The sequence below is a fragment of the Toxorhynchites rutilus genome, chromosome 1 (assembly GCF_029784135.1).
Source record: "Toxorhynchites rutilus septentrionalis strain SRP chromosome 1, ASM2978413v1, whole genome shotgun sequence".
In the NCBI taxonomy this organism is placed as follows: domain Eukaryota; kingdom Metazoa; phylum Arthropoda; class Insecta; order Diptera; family Culicidae; genus Toxorhynchites; species Toxorhynchites rutilus.
In genome coordinates, this window is record NC_073744.1 from 178,326,949 (window position 1) to 178,346,985 (window position 20,037).

General features: G+C 38.6%; 1 protein-coding gene across 3 annotated transcripts in view; it reads left to right on the forward strand.

Annotated features, from left to right (window-relative positions):
• The window catches only part of LOC129767374 (kinesin heavy chain), a 49,036-nt gene that overhangs the window by 17,738 nt on the left and 11,261 nt on the right, over positions 1-20,037 (forward strand). For all 3 annotated transcript variants that reach the window (XM_055768214.1, XM_055768192.1, XM_055768203.1), the window contains 3 exons: positions 6,090-6,928; positions 11,181-12,440; positions 12,518-12,619. In XM_055768214.1, coding sequence (XP_055624189.1) covers positions 6,090-6,928; positions 11,181-12,440; positions 12,518-12,619 — 2,201 coding nt within the window. The remainder of the gene's footprint in view (positions 1-6,089; positions 6,929-11,180; positions 12,441-12,517; positions 12,620-20,037) is intronic.

Below are 20,037 nucleotides of genomic sequence, written 5' to 3' on the forward strand. Positions count from 1 at the left end.
TAGCCCAGGTTGAAAAATTGTTCAAAATATATTGTAAGGGTTCTTGCAGGTCGGATTCTTTAATCTCTAACTACTTATGAAACAGTTTTTGACTTGAACGACAGGTTGTAACTGAAACATCATTTTTTTTGCTATCCGCTGTCAACTTTGTTTTTATATATATTGAAATCGAGTTTCGTTGTAGCAGAAACTCAGAATTTACACTGAATGAAATGTGCTTCAATCAAAATAATTACACTATCAATTCCAAACAAACACATTGATTGCTGCGTCAGCAGCATTCCGATTTCTATCATAGCTCTTCTTCGAGGCCACAGGTCCGTAACATACTCGACCCCACCGAAGCATGTGGACTGTTTCGAAAGCTTCATTACGAAATAACAATATGAAACAAATATAAAATCATATGAAACATGAAACAAACAAGTTTTCACGTTGAATAACCACATGGAAGTTGGCGCCACACATATGGGGAAAAAATAATCACCTCCATCGGCTTGTTCCGTTCAGACACAGACATTTTTTGTAGGCGCCAGCATGTCCCTTTTCGAAGGACGAACGATAGGAAGAGTAGCCGGTGGTGGTGGTAGTGACAAGGGCCGCCTAGAATGCGCTGATATAAACAAAAACAACGACCAGAATTTTCTCCCCAAGCGTTGAGCATGTGCAAAGGCGCGCAGGGATACACTCCGTATCGTGCGGAGAGAGAGAGAGTGAGGATATCGATTTTGCCGCAATTTGTTTGTTTGTATATATATACTTACACTGGGTATTGTTGCTCCGCGAGTTTTCCGTCATTCAGCACTTTTGGACAGAAGAAAAACGGTGAATGGGTTATACCTATGATATAACCGCAAGGTTGGCGTGGGACTGCCGTTGGTAATCATTTGTGTTTTTTCAATTAGCAATAATCGCACTTCGAATGTTCCTCATTGGGTAAATTATTGATTAATCTATTGATCAAATTATTGATTAAACTAGTGAATGAATGAAACAATTTACGAATTCAATTGCAACAAATCCCTATTTAGGTCAATTCATGCATTATAGTAGTGGTTATCGCCGCAAAAAGTTATCAACATTTTGCCTAATCATCTAACGGTATGCGAAGAAGTTCAGTGAGCTGGCGACATAAAGAGGCATGCAGTCCTGAATAACCGAGCCAAAGCGTTGTATTTCTACCCGCTTTTGTAGACCGTGTTAGCAAAACGCATTCCGGAGTGTAAAAATGCATGGAGGTATAAAAAGCACTGCCGAGATATGGAATGCCGATTTTCCCAACTTTTTGGTTTCTGAATCTGTGTTGGGAAAACTGTGTTTATATACTTGCAGCTTGCATCTCATTTGCAATGCCAATTTCCCCAGGTTTCGTGGTTTTGAAGTCTGTGTTAAGGAAACATTCCGATTTGAAAAAACGCAAACGAGTACAAAAATACCCGCTGCTTTTATCTATTTTGAAATGCCGATTTTCCTTGGCTCCATGGTTTTGAAGTCTGTGTTAGGAAAACATTCCGATTTGCAAAAACGAAAACGAGTACAAAAGTACCCACTGATTGTATCCATTTTGCAATGCCGATTTCCCCAGGCTCCATGGTTTAGAAGTCTGTGTTAGGGAAACATCCATTCATTCCTGCGATGGTACCTCAATCGCTGTTCAATTATAACTGAGTGGATTTCCGAGCGGCGCTTGCTTATATACCGATTGTTGATTTCAATAGACCGTTTTGAAAGCAATTTCAAGGTTATTGAAACAAGTTTTTGAACCAAAAAGTAACAAGTATATAACGCGTAGACATTTTATCTTTCGAATGAAGTGTTTATCATACCATTTCGTTCAGCTGTTTAGGAGCTATTAACGTTCAAAATCTCGGTCTCCGGCGTAACGCTTTCGTTTTCGAAACTTTGATTTTACACCCCGGTGTAGAAATGAAAGACGTAGTCCTACGTCAAAAATCGTGCCCAATAACTCAAACATGGGTGCAGTTTCCACATCCATTGTTATAATTAGTACGAACGGTTTCAAACCATTGCCCATAGACTCATAGTCTGAGCGAGCGACTGAGAGATACATACATACGAAACCGGGGGATGGTGATGACGAGATGAGGTCATGGTCTGTACCGCGTCATGATACCGCGAATATAGCTGATAAACGTTTGCCAAACTGTGTCACACAGCTGCTGCTGTGGTAGCGTTCTTGCCAATTCATCACACACTTTCACAGGAAACTCTGCGCGAAGTAATGTGAGCTTCTGCTACCCTTCTCCCATCCGCGAAGTTTCTTACTTAATACCTAAAAATGCGTGCGTTAATTATCCGACAATCGTCCGGCTTGGCTTAACGCGGCGGCTGTGAAGCATGTTTAATTTAATTTTATCGATGATTGCACGCACGAATGAGCGATGACTCTTCGGGAAATTAAATTGAATCCGGGTAGAATGGCGGGCAGCAGCAGCTGATGGATGAATGGCCAAAGCACAAATAACCGTGCCACTGATGGAGAGACCTTCAAAGTAAGAACTTTGTGAAAGTTGTGTGATGTTTTGGATGTTGAATGATGTCGCATTCATAGACTGACCAAATAATTGAGAAATAAAAACGGAATACGTAAGCCAAAAGAATCTTTTGATATCTTTCGAAAAAAATATTGAGTGAATAAAACAGAGTATAGAGTAAACAGAGAATAAAACAATAGTATAAAGCAAAATAATCAAACATTCTTAGAAACTCAACGAAGGAATATTTAGTCAATGAAGTGACGTTGTAAAGGATATTATGATTTTTGGAAGTTTGACAGTTATCATAACTTTCATGGTTTCAACATTGAGTCGTGACTTTTCCGTTGTCCACGTATTGTTCATGGCAGAAAAAAATACTCTTAACAGGAGCGGTTTTACAAGGTAGACACAAAATATAGATCAATTCCATGCCATAGAGACGATTTTGACGCGAACCTGTACCATTTTGTTATAGAGAACTACGACTTTCGGAAATATTCTAAAATTTGTTTGATGTATACATTGTGATTCTCTAATCCTCGAAGGTTTTGAATTAACGAAAATTGGAAGTACTCCTGATGTTGAGAGGTTTTATAGGGATTTTTCACGATACATAGGAAGCATGGAAGAAAAAGCAAACATTGGTACAATTTTGTTCGATGGGAGCACCAGGTCGGCTTTCATGGCGTTTGACGAGAGTGCTCCTATATTTAGTGTTCGCGATGAATGGTACATTGCTGCATTACAATGAAGCAGGGTTTCTCAAAGTGTGGTCGATATCGGTTTCCCAGGAGTCGATGAGGTCTGAAAATCGATCCCTATCAATCAACACAAGTTCTTATTTGAAACTTGCAAGATACTGTATAAGTTGTTTTACGTGAACCAACTTGTAATAAGAGTGACTAATATTTTACTATAAATTATTATTGCTGTAATTTGTTTTAATAATTATTAATTACACTCGATATTTACTGAATTTTATGTCTTTTTATGGATGAAAAATGAGTTTACTCACTAAACCAACCGCAACATTTTTGAACTGGCAATGAATTTTGAATGTATTGGTTTTGAATTTTGTGTGAATAAAATGAAGATAAAATTTTTAGAGAAATTTGGCTATAGAGGTCGATGTTATCGTTTCATTCTGGAAATTATTGCCCATAATAGTTTGAGAATCCCTGCTATGAAGGAACGAATTTCTTGCGTATTGCTCTCGCGAGGGTAAATACAGATCATCAATCAATAATCTTCATCTGTTTCTACAAAACTATTCATCGGTCCTTTTGAAGCCCCTAAAGTTTGATTTGAGTTTTTTTGAAAATTTTCTTTATATTCTAAAGTTATATTCGACATAATGTAAAGTGAATTGATTTTTAAAACTTTTTTTGTCAAAAAAAAGAGTTTTTGTGAATTCAGAGGACTTGTGACTTTTTCTGCTCGATCATTCAATTTCGAATTTCCGAGTATTGTTTCCGGGTTAAAAAGGGTCAAAGTGCAACCTGCTGTCGCGTTTGTTTTATTGGGAATTCCGTCGAGAGGGATCTAAGTGCTTTCGATAGTGCTTTGCACTCCAAAAGGATTTCATGCTAAACTGAAAGGAAGCAGTAGAAGATGCTCTAACTACAGTAGGCAACACTTTTAACTTCTCGAATTTGGAAGAAATTTTCGAAGCTTCAGACAGAACAAGTTATTGTCACACGAAAAATTAAAAACGCAGAGAATTGTTTCCGGGTTAAAGGTGGCTGAAAGTGGAGCGTACTTCAAACTGGAGCTGTGTTATTCGGTGAAATCTGAAGATGAAAGTGTGTTCCGCAACGCTTGTCCTCATCGGCAATAATTTTGTAGTCCTACCTAAACAATGTGGTCGAGTCTTGGATACCACCCTTCTATATTTTTAAAACTTGTTGCAACTGTTCAAATTGGCAATTTTTATTATTAAATGATCAATTTTAATCACGACTCATTTTTAAAAGGGTGTATCGAATATAATTGACTTTCTTTTTCTAAAAAATTGGGGACATAGTGGTCACCCTAAGGAATATGCCCATCTCCAGCGCCCACATACCGATTTAATTCTCGTTTCTCGAAGAATATTATAATTCAACTCATTGTTCTTCAAGATAACAAACGGCTTTTACTCTAAAAATTCAAAAAAGTACACTTTTCATCATTAGAAAAAAAAGGTGAAAAATCGAACGTTTTTTTTTGCTTGGAGATAAAGTGGTCAGTCGTAAATAAAATTGATCATCTGAAAATGAATCTAATGATTTTGGTTCCAGCCACCATACGCAAATTAAAAAAAAAATGGAAAGTATCGGAGCGACATTCTAGAAAATTCGTTTCTCATCTCTGTATATATGTACACTTTCCGATTTGCAACTGGCACGAATTCTATGTTACACATTTTTATCTCATAAATTATTACTTCTTCAATTATTGTCCACCTATCACACAAAATAGGTTCATTTATTTGAACTGGATTTTATTTACTAATGCTACTTTGAACATCAGACCATTTAGGAGTGAACTTTAATACAATCCGTACATTCTATTTTGTTTCTTCTAGACTAGCCTTCCATTATTCAATGTGTTCCAACGCAATATCGGAATATTTCACGTTGAAGAATTCTAATAAAATGATCAAAAATAACAACTTCAGTAACATTGCTCCTTCCAACAAAGCAGATTAATGTCTGAAAGAACACTATCCGATATTAGGTAGGAAGCAACCATAGTTTGCGGCACGGGTTTTCGAATGATTTGCGAAGTACAACAAGACGCAATTTTTTCTCTTTATACTCAAAATACGTTACAGATTAATAAAAAGACGGGACAATTAAAAATGGTCGAAAAGACGGTACTGTCCCGTTAAAAACGGTACGTTTGGTCAGCCTACGCATTCATAAACCGATATTAAGGGCTCACAAAAACCCTCAACTTGCTCAAAGGAACGGAATAAATAACTTTATCAACTAGAAGCAAATTTTTGCAACTATACGACCGCAAGCATTTGTCTTTTGGTGCCACCTTTTACCTGGATTTCAACAGGGCGCATATTCGAAAATTAGCAATTGTATACTAATAAACCTCCCAAGAGCGCACCGTCGCGACCAGTGTGGTGAGGGGGAACTCACACACAAGAAGACTAAGGTTTTTTTTCTGTTTGGTTCGTTAAAGCTTTCGAAATGTTAACTTCATATATATCGCATAGAGTCGGTAGAAGATAGTGAGCCGCACTGGAAGTGCGCACATATATTAATTAAGCGAGGAAATGAAAGAAAAAAACAACTGACAGAGAAATATATGATTACACTCGTCGTTATGCTCCACTGCCCCAAAGTTATTGCACCTTGGACCGAGGTTTCTGGTTGCCCGGCAGTGCGTTAAAAAATAAAATAATTTCAACCTGAAATTCACAAAGAAAAACACCGTATTTCCCCAAGTCCCTCGGTCAACTGTCCGACACATGAACACACACACAGCGTGACCCTTGCGTCCGCTTGCGATCCTCTAATATTAATACATTTTTTTTTCTTTATTCTCTTCCCACCCAAAACCATCCGAAACAACAAACAACAACAAAAAACGTAGGGCAAAGTGTACCTATTCGACAAAGTCTTCAAACCGAACGCCACACAGGAGAAGGTTTACAATGAGGCTGCGAAATCGATCGTATCGGACGTGCTGGCCGGTTACAACGGGACGATTTTTGCCTACGGTCAGACCTCGTCCGGTAAGACGCACACGATGGAGGGCGTCATCGGGGATCCGGGCAAGCAGGGCATCATTCCACGTATCGTTAACGATATCTTCAACCACATCTACAGCATGGAGGTGAACCTGGAGTTCCACATCAAGGTTTCCTACTACGAAATCTACATGGACAAAATTCGGGACCTGCTGGACGTGACCAAGGTGAATCTGAGCGTGCACGAGGACAAAAACCGGGTGCCGTACGTGAAGGGTGCGACGGAACGGTTCGTGTCCAGTCCGGAGGATGTGTTCGAGGTGATCGAGGAGGGCAAATCGAACCGACACATAGCGGTGACCAACATGAACGAACACTCGTCTCGGTCGCATTCGGTCTTTCTCATTAATGTTAAGCAGGAGAATCTCGAAAACCAGAAGAAACTATCCGGCAAGCTGTACCTGGTGGATCTGGCCGGTTCGGAGAAGGTATCGAAGACGGGCGCCGAGGGAACGGTGCTGGACGAGGCGAAAAACATCAACAAATCGCTGTCCGCACTGGGTAATGTGATCTCGGCGCTGGCCGACGGCAACAAGACCCACATCCCGTACCGTGATTCGAAACTGACGCGTATCCTGCAGGAATCGCTCGGTGGTAACGCACGCACAACGATCGTAATCTGCTGCTCGCCGGCCAGCTTCAACGAGGCGGAGACCAAATCGACGCTCGATTTCGGACGAAGGTGAGCGATTGGGGGTTGGGTTAAGCTGGGGTTAAAAATGTTGATGCTGAGGTCGCTCCGGGTTGATGATCTGTCTCCGAATAGCTTAACGTCAAGAGGATACAGAAATGAATTATGAAGCAGTCCTTCATTGTCAGCTCTAACTAGAAAGTTTTGCTCAAATTCACACCTATTTTTGCTGATTTAATTAATTTTAGCTGACACTTTACCGACCGGTAGCGGTTCGAACATACTATGCCCTTTTCACCGTCCATTCAGCCGTATTCATTGGTCACTTCCAATGAATAAATTCACAATATCTATTACGCTTTCAGAGGAACTTGGCATAATTCTTGCGTCAGAGCTGCCTTCGAAAGGTTCCAAAATTATATTCTTAGAATACGAAATGCTTGCTGCTTGCTACTTGTCAGTCTAACCTAAAAAAATCTAACAGAAAGATCGAAAGTCGATTAATCGACAACCGGTCGGTAAGCGCTGTGGAGCAAAAGTCGAATAATCGACGGCCGGTCGGTAAAGTGTAATTTCTCCTAATTTTCTGAAATTTTATAAACTTTCTAGTGGCGTCTCGTCCGTCTGTAATTTCCATATTATCCCGAATATCTTTATTTTCTTCACTGTTTGGGTGAAACTCCTCCATCGTGAAGAATGTAAGCTGAGAGCAATCCATGACTACACCACACAACCCGCACGCAACACAACACAGAACTACGAAATAAGCAGTAATGACTTCCGGGTTCAAACCTTTCATCTGAACTCGTCTTCATTCAAACACTTCTCTGAACCTTCTAGTGCGACAGGGCAAACGCAGTTAGCTATGTATGAAGTGATCACTACTACTAATGCGCTGACTTGTGTAAAAATGATATTTTAGAAAACTTTTAGAAGTTTTCTGCTGAACGAAACCGATGTAAACGATAGAAAACACAAACACACACAACATTGTTGAATGAACAGATCTTACTTGGTCCACGTCGCCTCTGAAACATTCACACTCCAAATAGGCACTTGAGAAGCAATTAAAATGTGGGTGAAACTTCTTCACCGTGAAGTATATAATCTCATGGCTACCCTTGACTAAACCACACAACCCGCGCGCAACGCAACACAACACTACGCAATAAGCAGTAATGAACCCGCCGTCATTCAAACATTTTTCTGCATCTTCAAGTGCGGCAGGGCAAACCCAGTCAGCTATGTATGAAACGATCACTACTACTAATGCACCGCCTTGCGTAAAAATGACATTTGAGGTGCAATGTTTTTTGCTGAACGAACTCGATGGATCGCGCATCGCCTCTGCATTAGGGTTTCCATTAGGACCGAGTGCTTTTTTACCTATCATTACCTCTTCGCAACCACAATGGGTTCGTCGATAAGTGGGAAGACTCTTTCCATCTTGACCTTTTGCGGACATATTTCGATGCAGCAGTTCAATTTGCTTATTCGTATCTCCCGTTTCAAGGTGGTCCTGGTTACTCGAAACAGCGCTCAGCGCCACATTTTCTGCTCCGGTTCGTACCCTCTGGATTCGTTTTTTGCCTCAGAGACAACTAAGGATGCTGGGTGTCGTTTGTTTATTGGATCTAATTTTCTCGGCATCGTTGTGTCTCATACCCTCACCAATTCGTCTGCCCGCTCGTCTACATCCAGATCAAGGATTCAGCTGACTATGCATAGTTCTTCGACGAAGAGATCCATGGCCAAAGACTTTTTCTTCATATTCCGCTCCTTTCTCTTCCGATGCAAATAAATGGCAATCTGAAGGAGCCATGTTTGATGAGTAAAGCCGCATGCGAAAGAACTTTTCAACCAAATAACTGAATTATTTTCTTGAACTGTTTAACAGCGCATTATCATGTTGTATTTTTTAAATATGGGCGTTTTGAACCCAAATCTCGATTAAAATTGATCTAATTTGATTGAAACACAGATCATTGTCTTTTGTCCATAACGATTTGCCGTGCAACCGAAGCTGATGGTTCCCCTAGTCTTACCGAAGGTCTTCGACGCTTCGGATTCTCGAAATAAATTCACTTTTCATCGTCAGTCACAATTTGATGGAGAACTGGCTTCCTTTTGTACCTAGGAAGCAGCATTTCACATATGATATTTTTATTTTTCAGCTGCGTTTAGTTCAGCGCATTTGCCGATCTTCTGGACTTTTTGCATGGCTTTCAAACGCATGGAGATGCAAGTTGTTATTGGTTCTGAATATCATTTCCGTCCAAAAGTGCATGCAGTTCACTGCTCTCGAATTTTATAGGTCTAAGAAATCTATATGCAAAGTAAATGAATATACAAATTTACAAAAATTTCGGATTTTTCAGGAGGTTGGGTTACTTCTTTATTATTCCTGGACTGGACTAAAAATAGTTTGATACAGTTTTAGTCCCAAAACTTGACACGTTAGTTTTGTTATGTACTAATGCTTTGGTGACCGATGAAACAGTCAATCATGATCGAACAGTTCCAAAAAGGATAGACATTTATGTCTCTGTATCCTTTACTACAGGGCAATTCCAAATGAAATCGACAAATGACAAAACATGAGTATTTTTTATTCGAATGAAAGTTTGTATTCCGCTTGGGTTGGAGGAAATATGAATTTTCCACAGCAATTGGGAATTTTTTGACTCAAGTGTAACTTTTGAACAGGGCGTATCGATTTTAGCAAGAGAAATCTTTGATAATTTATATCTCAAAAACTATGAGTCGTACCGAAATAGTGTCTTGGAAAAGTTATAGAGTATTGATGTTAAAACGTAAAAAAATATACACTGAGAAAAAAATGATACTATTTTTTTATTTACAAAAAACATCCTTTAAATTGCAATCTTTTTTTGTTTTGACGTAGGACTACGTCTTTCATTTCTATACCGGGGTGTAAAATCAAAGTTTCGAAAACGAAAGCGTTACGCCGGAGACCGAGATTTTGAGCGTTAATAGCTCCTAAACAACTGAACGACATGGTATGATAAACACTTCATTCGAAAGATAAAATGTCTACGCGTTTTATACTTGTTACTTTCTGATCCAAAAACTTGTTTCAATAGTCTTAAAATTGCTTTCAAAACAGGCTATTGAAATCACCAATCGGTATATAAGCGAGCGCCGCTCGGAAATCCACTCAGTTCAAATTGAACAGCGATTGGAGCATGTTGTCGCTGTTGCGGTGAAGCTCTTTATTTATCATGAAAGCGCGGATGAACGGTGTCACCAAGAGCCTGTTTGTGCACCTTAGGCCAGAAGGGAATCCATCAGGAGGAGAGTGATGCCACAAACGGTTCCCCGGGAAGATCTCGAAGCAGCCGCTACACACACACACACACACACATACACGCGCGGAATTCTTTCCGTTTGGATGCCATTCAGCATCGAGAAAGATCCGGAAAATAATCTGCCAGTTCCTCTGGGAATTTAAAAATACATTCATGTGAAAGAGTTTATTTGAATGTTTTCTATCCATGTAACACTGTGACCAAATACATTTGGTTTTGTGATTTTTCAATCAATCGCAATTAACAGCTTCTGAATATTATTCTTCCCCATCAGTAGGATATTTCCGTATCCAATATTGGATGCATAAAACCTTGTGCCTCCAACGTAACGCTCTCGTTTTCGAAGTCCCCCAAATATTCATTCATTCAGAATGAATTCAGATTCAACTTCAAACAAATGATCTTGCGGTTATACCATAGATATAACCCACTTCCTGTTTTTTTCTGTAAATAAAAAAAAGAGTGAATTTTTTTTCTCAGTGTATATTTTTCACATTTTAACATCAATACCCTATAATTCTTTCTAAGACACTATTTCGGTACGAGTTTTTGAGATATAAAAAAGATTTCTAAATCGATAACGATAAAATCGATACGCTCTTTTAAAAAGTTACACTTGAGTATAGAAAATCCCAATTACTGTGGAAAACTCGCATTTCCTCCAACCCAAACGGAATACAAACTTTCATTCGAATAAAAAATACATGTTTTTGAGATCGACATTTTTAAGACGATTTCATTTGGAATTACTCTACAGTTTCCGTTGCTTTGCTTTTTATATCAAAGCGAAGCCCAACCTAAATATTGTCCGCAGGTTTATTGCATTTACTATTTCCTCCCCAAAAATGACCTTCAGCGACTTCAGTAGCACATTAAACGAGTACATAAACCCTTGAAAAAAAAATCGCAATGTATATGAAAGCAAGTATAACATTAATCATTTTCCCTTTTTTTTTCTCGCCCCCACCACACAGAGCTAAGACGGTGAAGAACGTGGTCTGCGTGAACGAGGAGCTGACTGCCGAGGAGTGGAAGCGACGGTACGAGCGGGAGAAGGAAAAGAATGGTCGCCTCAAGGGCAAGGTCGAGAAGCTGGAGGAGGAGCTGGCGAGATGGCGTGCCGGCGAGACGGTCAATCTCGAGGAGCAGCTTGATCTGCAGGAGGTGATGGAGGCTAGTACACCGAACGTGGAGGTGCTGATCGAGAAGGCCGCCGATCTGCCGGTACCGGCCACCCCCAGTGGGCTGGCTCTGGTCGGGTCGATCAATGCCGACGAGCGGGCAGCACTGGAGCAGGAGCGTGAGCGGCTGTACCAGCAGCTGGATGACAAGGACGAGGAGATCAACCAGCAGTCACAGTATGTGGAGAAACTGAAGGATCAGATCATGGACCAGGAGGAACTGATTGCCAACACGCGGCGAGACTACGAGAATCTCCAGTCGGAGATGACCCGCATCCAGCAGGAGAATGAGAGCGCGAAGGAAGAGGTTAAGGAGGTTCTTCAAGCGCTTGAAGAGCTAGCCGTTAACTATGACCAGAAGTCACAGGAGATCGAATCCAAGAACAAGGAAATTGACTCCGTGAATGATGAACTCCTGCAGAAACAAGCCTCGCTAAACAGTGCCCAATCGGAGCTTCAGCAGCTAAAGGACATGTCGGCACACCAGAAGAAACGCATCAACGAGATGTTGAGCAACTTGCTGCGAGATCTCTCGGAAGTTGGTCAAGCCCTGGCCGCCGATCAGAACGAGATGAAACTGAACGTAGAAGCATCCGCTGGCAAACTCGAGGAAGAGTTCACCGTTGCTCGATTGTACATCAGCAAAATGAAGTCGGAGGCGAAGAATGTGTCCCAGCGGTGTGGTAACTTGGAAGTTTTGCAGCAAGAGACCAACAAGAAGGTAGCCGAGAATGAGAAAGATCTCAGTGAGTGCAGGTTACTGATCTCGCAGCATGAGGCTCGCATGAAGTCCCTGCAGGAATCGATGCGCGAGGCGGAGAACAAGAAACGCACACTGGAGGAGAACGTGGATGCGCTTCGGGAAGAGTGCGCCAAGTTGAAGGCGGCCGAACAGGTCAACGCCGTCAACGCGGAGGAGAAACAGAAGGCTGATCAGCTCAAGGCTGCGTTCGAGAACCAGATGGATCAACTGCGTGATGCCCACACCAAGCAGGTATCGGCATTGCGTGATGAAATTTGCGAGAAACAGGAATTCATCAACGAACTGAAGGAGTTAGTATTTTTGTACTAGATGTTCCGGATTGAGTATTTGATTGATTTATTGCAAATTCGTTTTTTGTCCTTTTCAGCACCAACCAGAAGCTTTCGCTTGCCCACCAGCAGATGACCGCCGACTACGAGAAGCTACGACAGGAGGAATCCGAGAAATCCGCCAAGCTGCAGGAATTAATGTCAGTACCCTACTCGTTAAGCTCCACTACAACCCCTACTAACAATCCTTTGAAAAAACTAACCCCTGCTGAGTTCGGCTTTGGCAATCTGCGCAACAGTGGTGCAATCCACAGGGGTCGCAGGCCCACGTTGGTAGCGGCTGCCAATCCAGACAACGCACAGGTTTACGATTCTGATTCGGATTCAGGCAACGGCAATCGGGAGGAAGAAGCACATCAACAGGATAGCCTGCAAAGGTTGAAACTGACAAAGTTGCACAAAAATTTGCTCAATAGAAGGAGTAGGGCTGGCTGTCCGCAATCCACTAGCTACGGCCAGCTAATAGAGGATATCGAACGGGTAGAGTGGGATCGGGAACAGGCAGTGGTAGGACAGAAAAGCGGTAGCAACAACGACGAAGAAGATCTCCGTCACCTCAAGAGCACTAAGGCTGCGAAGGGCAAAAGTTTAATTGCGTCACTAGCGTCGACCATTCCGTTGGCCCTGCCGACGCTACAGCTGCACTTACTGTTGTCCCTCACGATGGTGCTGCTCACTCATCGGTGTCCGCAGTATTTAATCATTTTGTAAATGTTTCTATGGGTCCTTAAGGGTTTTCTTTCTTGGTTTAAACGAAGGGGCTGCTGCTACTCTTGCCGCTTCCATAGGTTGGAAGTTGTTTTGCTCGCAAGATGTGGTGATGCCCTGATTCGTGACGTGGTGATAGTGGCGGGAACCGAACCGCACTCTTATGGTACGTGAGCGCGTGCCGAACCCAAGAGGAAGCGAATCGGTTGTTGTAGAATATACTTGAACCATTCGCGCTTCGCGCACATTTTAGTCGATAAGTGCCTTTCTCGATTGTTTTGAAGCCATTGGTTAGGAGGCGAAGGAATATGCTATGAAACAGGTAATCTAGGTTCTAGATTTTCATTAAAATCATCAAAGCAAATCTTCAACGACAATAATAAAAAGGCATGTAAATCTTGATAATTCACACATAAAAATGTTTCGAATTACACATTAATAGTCATTTATGAGAAAGTTGTTGTCAGAAAAACTTTTTCCTTGTAAAAGTGCCCATCTTCCGATGTGCTTCGATGTTTTTCCTTCTTTCAGTTTCCAATTACTCTTAAATTTGAGACCACTATAATCTTTTTTTTTGGTGGATATCTTCTATTTTTTGAGAGACCTCTTTTCATACTTAATTGAGGTGATACGTTTTTCTTATTTCGTGGCAACTCTTCTTTTTAGGATGGGTTTAGACTAGTGATATATTCATGTGAAGAAATATGATGAGATTTATTGAAATCCGTTTACACTAGCGTGAACTTCTATAATGAATATATTCATATTTTCGTTGAATTTATTCACCTGAAGTAGAACTGCATCCAACTTTAGTGATTTCTCACCAGTGAGAAATTCACAAGCGTTTACATATGCTGAATTAATTCAAGTTATATATACCTCGAATAAGTGTATCATATTTATTCTTACCCGTTTACACTTATTTTCACGTGAATAATACATCTATAGCTATAGATCTCCCTAATGTAAACCCGCCATTAGAGAGGATTCTTTTTCCTTTTTCAGAATTTTTTTTTCTTGGTTTGGAGGAATCTCTTTTTCTTTTGCGAATTTTTTTTTCTTTCTCTTGAGAGATTTTTTGTCTTTCGAAGGCATTTTTTCGTTTTTGAGATATTTTTCTTTTCTTTTTTTGAGAGAGCTTCTTTTTTCTTCTGCTGAGAGAACGTTTTTTTAGAGAACCCTTTTTTCTTCTGCTGAGAGAACATTTTTTTAGAGAACCCTTTTTCTTCTACTGAGAGAACAATTTTTTAAGAGTACCCTTTTTTCGGGAACCCTTATTTGCTTTTTTTTCTTGAAAGAACTCTTTTTTGGACCTCCATTTTTCGATTTTTTTTCTTTGTTTTACTTGTTGGAAATTGTAAGGGCTATTTATATTTATTTTTATTAATTTTAAAAACTAATGTTTTCGAGAAAAACTAATTTCATTTTTGAACATGTTTTTTTTTTCATTGAAATTGTTTTTCTAAAATTTGTTTGATATGTTTTAATGAAAACCTAAATAATTACCTTTCCTCAACCAACATTTTATAGATCTCATTAAGATTTTTAAGATTTGTTCGTAAAAAAAGTTGAAAAAAACTTTAAGAAATTTAAAAAAAAATCACACTAAATCTATCAGACCTACAAAATTTTAGTCAAAATATGAAATGTAGGAAATTATTAATGTTTTCCTTAAAACAAAAAATCAAACAAATTTTTGAAAAAAAAAATTAAAATTAATTTTTTTTTGAAAACATGTTTTTAAAGAAAATTCGGAAAAAATAGATATGAATAACCCATACAATTTCCAACAAGTCATCTATCATCGGAAAATGGGCACTTTTACAGGGAAAAAGTTTTTCTGACAACAACTTTCTCATTTTTTTCATTAAAAATTACTATTAATGTTTAATTTGTAACATTTTTATGTGTAAATTATCAAGATTTACATACTCTGCTATTTTTCCCTATTGAGAAACAAGTCAAAAACATGTCAAACGCGAGAATTCACACACAATAATTTTACGAGTAAAACATATTTTTTTCGGGAGGCTTCATACAAAAATGCCTTATACTCGAGAAATTATAAAAGATAGAACATTGTCGTCTTCGACGAAAGTTCATGTTTTAAAAGGAACTAAGGCTTTGTCGAACGCATTATATTGCTATCTTGACTTTTAACGAAACTATGATTTGTTGTATTTTTTCAAACACACCTGTAAAATTTGTTGTTAGAGGAGCTTTTTCCTTGTAAAAGTGCCTATGTTTCGATGTATGGAAGACTTGTTGATAATTGTATGGGCTATTCACATGATTTTTTTTTTTATTTGAGAATTAAAAAAAAAACGTTTTTGAGAAAATTGAATTTTAATTTTCTAGTGTAAATTGAAAAAAATTATTCAAAAAAATATATTTTATGATTTTTTATGAAAACGATTTTTTTGCCCTTTTCAAAAAGTAGCCTAATTGTTTTCGGAATATTTCAAGTATGCAAAGTTGCTTAAAAGTACATGTGTTTACACCCACAACGTTTCACTGATATCTAAGATGGTGCTGGCAACGGCCAGTCGAGTTGGCATGAAATTCGTTATAGGCCTTCCCGGAATTTGTTTAATGATTTCTGGATAGATGAATAGACATAATGATTAAACATAGTTTTCATGCTGAAACATATGTTTGCACCTCATTTTTAATCCTTTATTGTGTTATCCGTGATTTTCTTTACCCGCGGTAAGCTTGCCCAATTATTCCGCGGATAGTCGGGGTTCTACTGTACTGACCAATTATTTTGTTCATAGCGGATCCATCAGCAAAGTATAATTTATCATAATTGATAACCCATACTTTGCCACGAAGGTCAATTGAATGATCTCCGATAGATGATAACTTGTAATTCCATGGATTTCAGAAAAACAAACACTAAATTCATGAGGTTTCAAAATTTAAAGTCATGAATCCAGTTTGAAAATTTGGCTCGATTAGCTGCTAAAAATGTTCGATCACCAATGGGTTCATAACCTCATACCGGATAAGGAATCAATGAAAAATCAAAGAGAAGCAATCTTTAAGTTCGAGTACACCTGCCAAAACTTTGAGACTCATGGTGTGCATTTAGGTCATGCATTCCAACGCAATACGAAGACAAAGGAGCTGAATTCACCCGAGCTAAATAAGGTTTGTTTTGGCAGCTGATTGAAAACAGGAACTTAATCACTGAGAAGAAAAGTTCTTCGGTACAATTGTATGAGATCTTCTGGGCAGACTCCACACCAGGTACGGAAATTGTACGGAGAATGTTTGAAGGGCGGGGATAGACGGAACCAGGTAATGTTGTTACGGGTCTGACGGCATAAACTTTGTTATTCCCTCTACGAGGAAAGTTACTCCGGCGGCCCATGATGTTAACTAGCGTCAAGGGAAGCTTCTTCAATCACTTCCAATGGACTCTCACTTTAAACCCGTTCCGGAATCAACCCCAAAATGTTTACCGTCATGGGAAGGAACATAGACGCGATACTCCAATGTAAATCGTTTACTGTCGACAACAATCTTGTTAAAGTGCTTCCAATCAGCCACGACAACACGACAACACAGCGGTTTTCAAATGGTGCTGCGCGGGAAATTGGTGCTCCGAAAAGTTATAGCAAATGCTCTCACTCGAAAACCCACCTTGAAAAAAAAAATCTTCAATTTAATTTCAGTGGGCATATAGTGATAACAAATTCCTGTTACCTGTTCACTCCAGGTCAGATGTCGTCTTTCAGAAAATTCTAAAAATGCCCGATATGGTGGCCGCCTTTTTTGTTATTTCAAGGCAATTCCTGTTTTTTTCTTGGTTTTCAAGAATCCCTTTTTTTCTTTTGAGAGTTTTTTGCTTTTTAAGAAATTTTGTGCTTTTTCGGAGATTTTTTTTCATTTTCTTGAGATTTTTTTTCTTTCCGTTTTTAAAAGACATTTTTTCTTTTTTAAATTATTTTTTTCCTTTTTCTTTTTGGGAGAGATCCTTTTTTCTAATACTGAGAGACCATTTTCTATTTATGAGAGAACTTTTTTTTCGAGAGCTCTTTATTGGACGTCTTTTCCTTCCAAAATTTTTCTTCTAGATAACTTTAGATATAAATAACTTTTCTTTTTCGAGAATTTTTTTTATTGTGAATAAGGGAATAATTTTTGTTGTTGGTGAATTCTTTTTTTTTGAGTTTTTTTTCCATGATTCTTTTATTTTCTGTTTTGAAGAAACTTTTGTTTTTATTTTCTTAAGAATACTTCTCTTTCCTTATTACGGAAAAACTCTTTTCTTTTTTTTTGTTTGAAATAATCTTTTTGTTTTTATTTTTTTTTATTTTTTGGTGACTTTTTTACTCTCTTGAGAACTTTTTTTTTTATTCTGCGGGCTTTTTGTCATTTCCTGAATAAACATTTCTTCACTTTTTAAGAGAATTATTTTTAATTAGTTGAAGACTTTTTCCTTTTTACGAAAACTTTTTTTTTTGAAGAGAATTTGTTTTTCTTTCAAGAGAGCTTTTTTGACAGAGAGAAAAATTTATTTTTTAAGGGGACGCTTATTTCTTTTTTTTTTGAAAAGCGAAAAAAATGTAAATAGAGGGATTGTGTGATTTTGTTTTCGATTTCTCAGAGAATTGTTTTGCTTTTGAAAAAAAATTGGTTTCTTTTTTCGAGAGAATCGTGGTTTCTTTTTTTTATAAATATTGTTTTATTTTCGTGAGAGGAAATTGATACAAACTTAAAAAAAAAACTTCGGGGGAGTTATTTTCTAAGAGAATGCTTTGATTGTTTTGAATAATTTTCCGTCCTTTTTAGCGGTTACATACCATATCTGAATTCTCAATGTCCCGTTTTCAATGACTTCTCGAGCCTTTTTCTATGTACAGCGCCCCTTTTCGCTATGCTCAATTGTCATTGATGTGTTCGTTTGATTGATGTACGATTTATGAAACGAATTTCTGGAACCAGATTACCACCTATCGGCTGCCTTCGAACAATCCTCAGCCCGTCGTATCACAATGTTGTTGCTACCGTAGGACATGCCGCTTCTGGCGATGTTGACACATTTCATTTTTCAAATAATTCATTTAACATTGTCATCGGAAGTTTATTGTCGTTTATTTCCTGCAGTTCGATGGAATCAAAAGTATCATTTTAGCGTTTAGAATAATTGTAAATTCGTATGTGTGAATTACAAAAAAAAAACTCGGTAGGACAAATATATAGTTTTAAGTGCTGTGATAAATAATGTAGCAATACAAGAAGCATTGTTGTTATCGGATCGATCGTAGGAAAAGAAACACGACACCGCGCATTTAACAAACCGACTCAAATATGTAGTAGAGGAGAGCAATACCTTGTAGAAGAGCTATCTCCGCTTGATTGGTTTTACCGCTGCCCGCTTCATGCGGCCCTGTCATACCGTGCGATATCACCTGGCGATAAACTGTGTGCATGAAACCATTTCGTTGTATCCAATGTATGTGCGCTCACAGCATCGCACGCCCCACTGTAATTAAAATCTTAATGTTAGCAGTAATGGCCGCCAGCAAACATATCACCCAATGCAATGCATGGGGGAACCGAATCAATCAATCAATCGTTCGAATCGTTTGCTGCTCCTGTTACCACACCACCTAGTTTGGCTTGTTATCTTTTTTTGTTAATTTTGTTTGCCTTTTTCGGGGATCTAGAAATGCTCCCACATTAAAACTGTGCATCTTATTTTGGTTTTCTCAGTATCATGAAACTTTTTAATTAGTTGGCTTTCTATTCCTCCGTACACGATTTTCCGTTTGTTTTTTTTTCACTGAAAGATGATCGCTATTCGCTCCAGTTTTTTTTTGTGCGATTCGGCGATGAGAGAAAGAGGTTGTAGCAGTTCTCCCCGATTGCCGGTGCTTCTCTAAAATCAGAATCGAGAAAACACCCCCTAATCAGTGCGATGTTTAAATGAAAATAGAAAAGTTTAAAATGAGAACATGTGTGTTTGCTTTAATCGTTGTGCTAGCTAGCTAATCAGGCTCTGTTATTATGTTATGTGCTAACCGACTGAAGACAGAAAGTTTGTTACTGTGTAACACGCGCAAAGTGATAAACATAGTGTGTAATGATATCATACGATAAGTGATAGAGGGAAGCGAGGAAACTGCCAGAGAATCGCGATCATTTCTTTCATCATCAATTTTGTTTATTTGTGCATTTAAAATATGCTATTTTAAATTGGAGTAAGTAGTGAATAGTTGTATTTAATGTTTCGGTTTTGCATCACGTATTTGGTTTTTGATTCCTGGCATCGTTTCCCGATTTTTAGTTCCTGTTTTGTTTCAACACTTGATAATAGTTTACGCGTTTTATGATGATGATGATGTGATTTTTTTGCAGATTATTCATATCAATTAGTTACAGCTGTTAAGAAACCGCGGAGAAATCAGTCTTCATTTTTCGAAAGATACTTCTAACAAAGTCCTCTTCGACATTCATTTGAACGTGATTCGTAAAGAAGCGTTTCGTACAAGTTGTCTGCTGACGTCGACGCCTTCTTCGGTCAATATAATCTGCAAATAAAACTTTCACTCCATCCTCATACTATGTAGCCTAGAAAGTGTAGCCATATTGAAGCCTACAAATTGTACCGCGCATTGTCACTAAAAAAGTATTATTAGGGATGATAGGGCAGAGCACATTAATTGCATTTTTAGTGGAACGTTGGCAATACATATTATTATCTAAACAGGGACGAATGCCCCCTCAATATGTAAATGTGTAGAAAACAGAGATGCAATATTATATTCATATATATTTTGAGATAAAAATAAACTAAAACATACATAGAAAATGAGGGAGAAATATGATAATCACATTT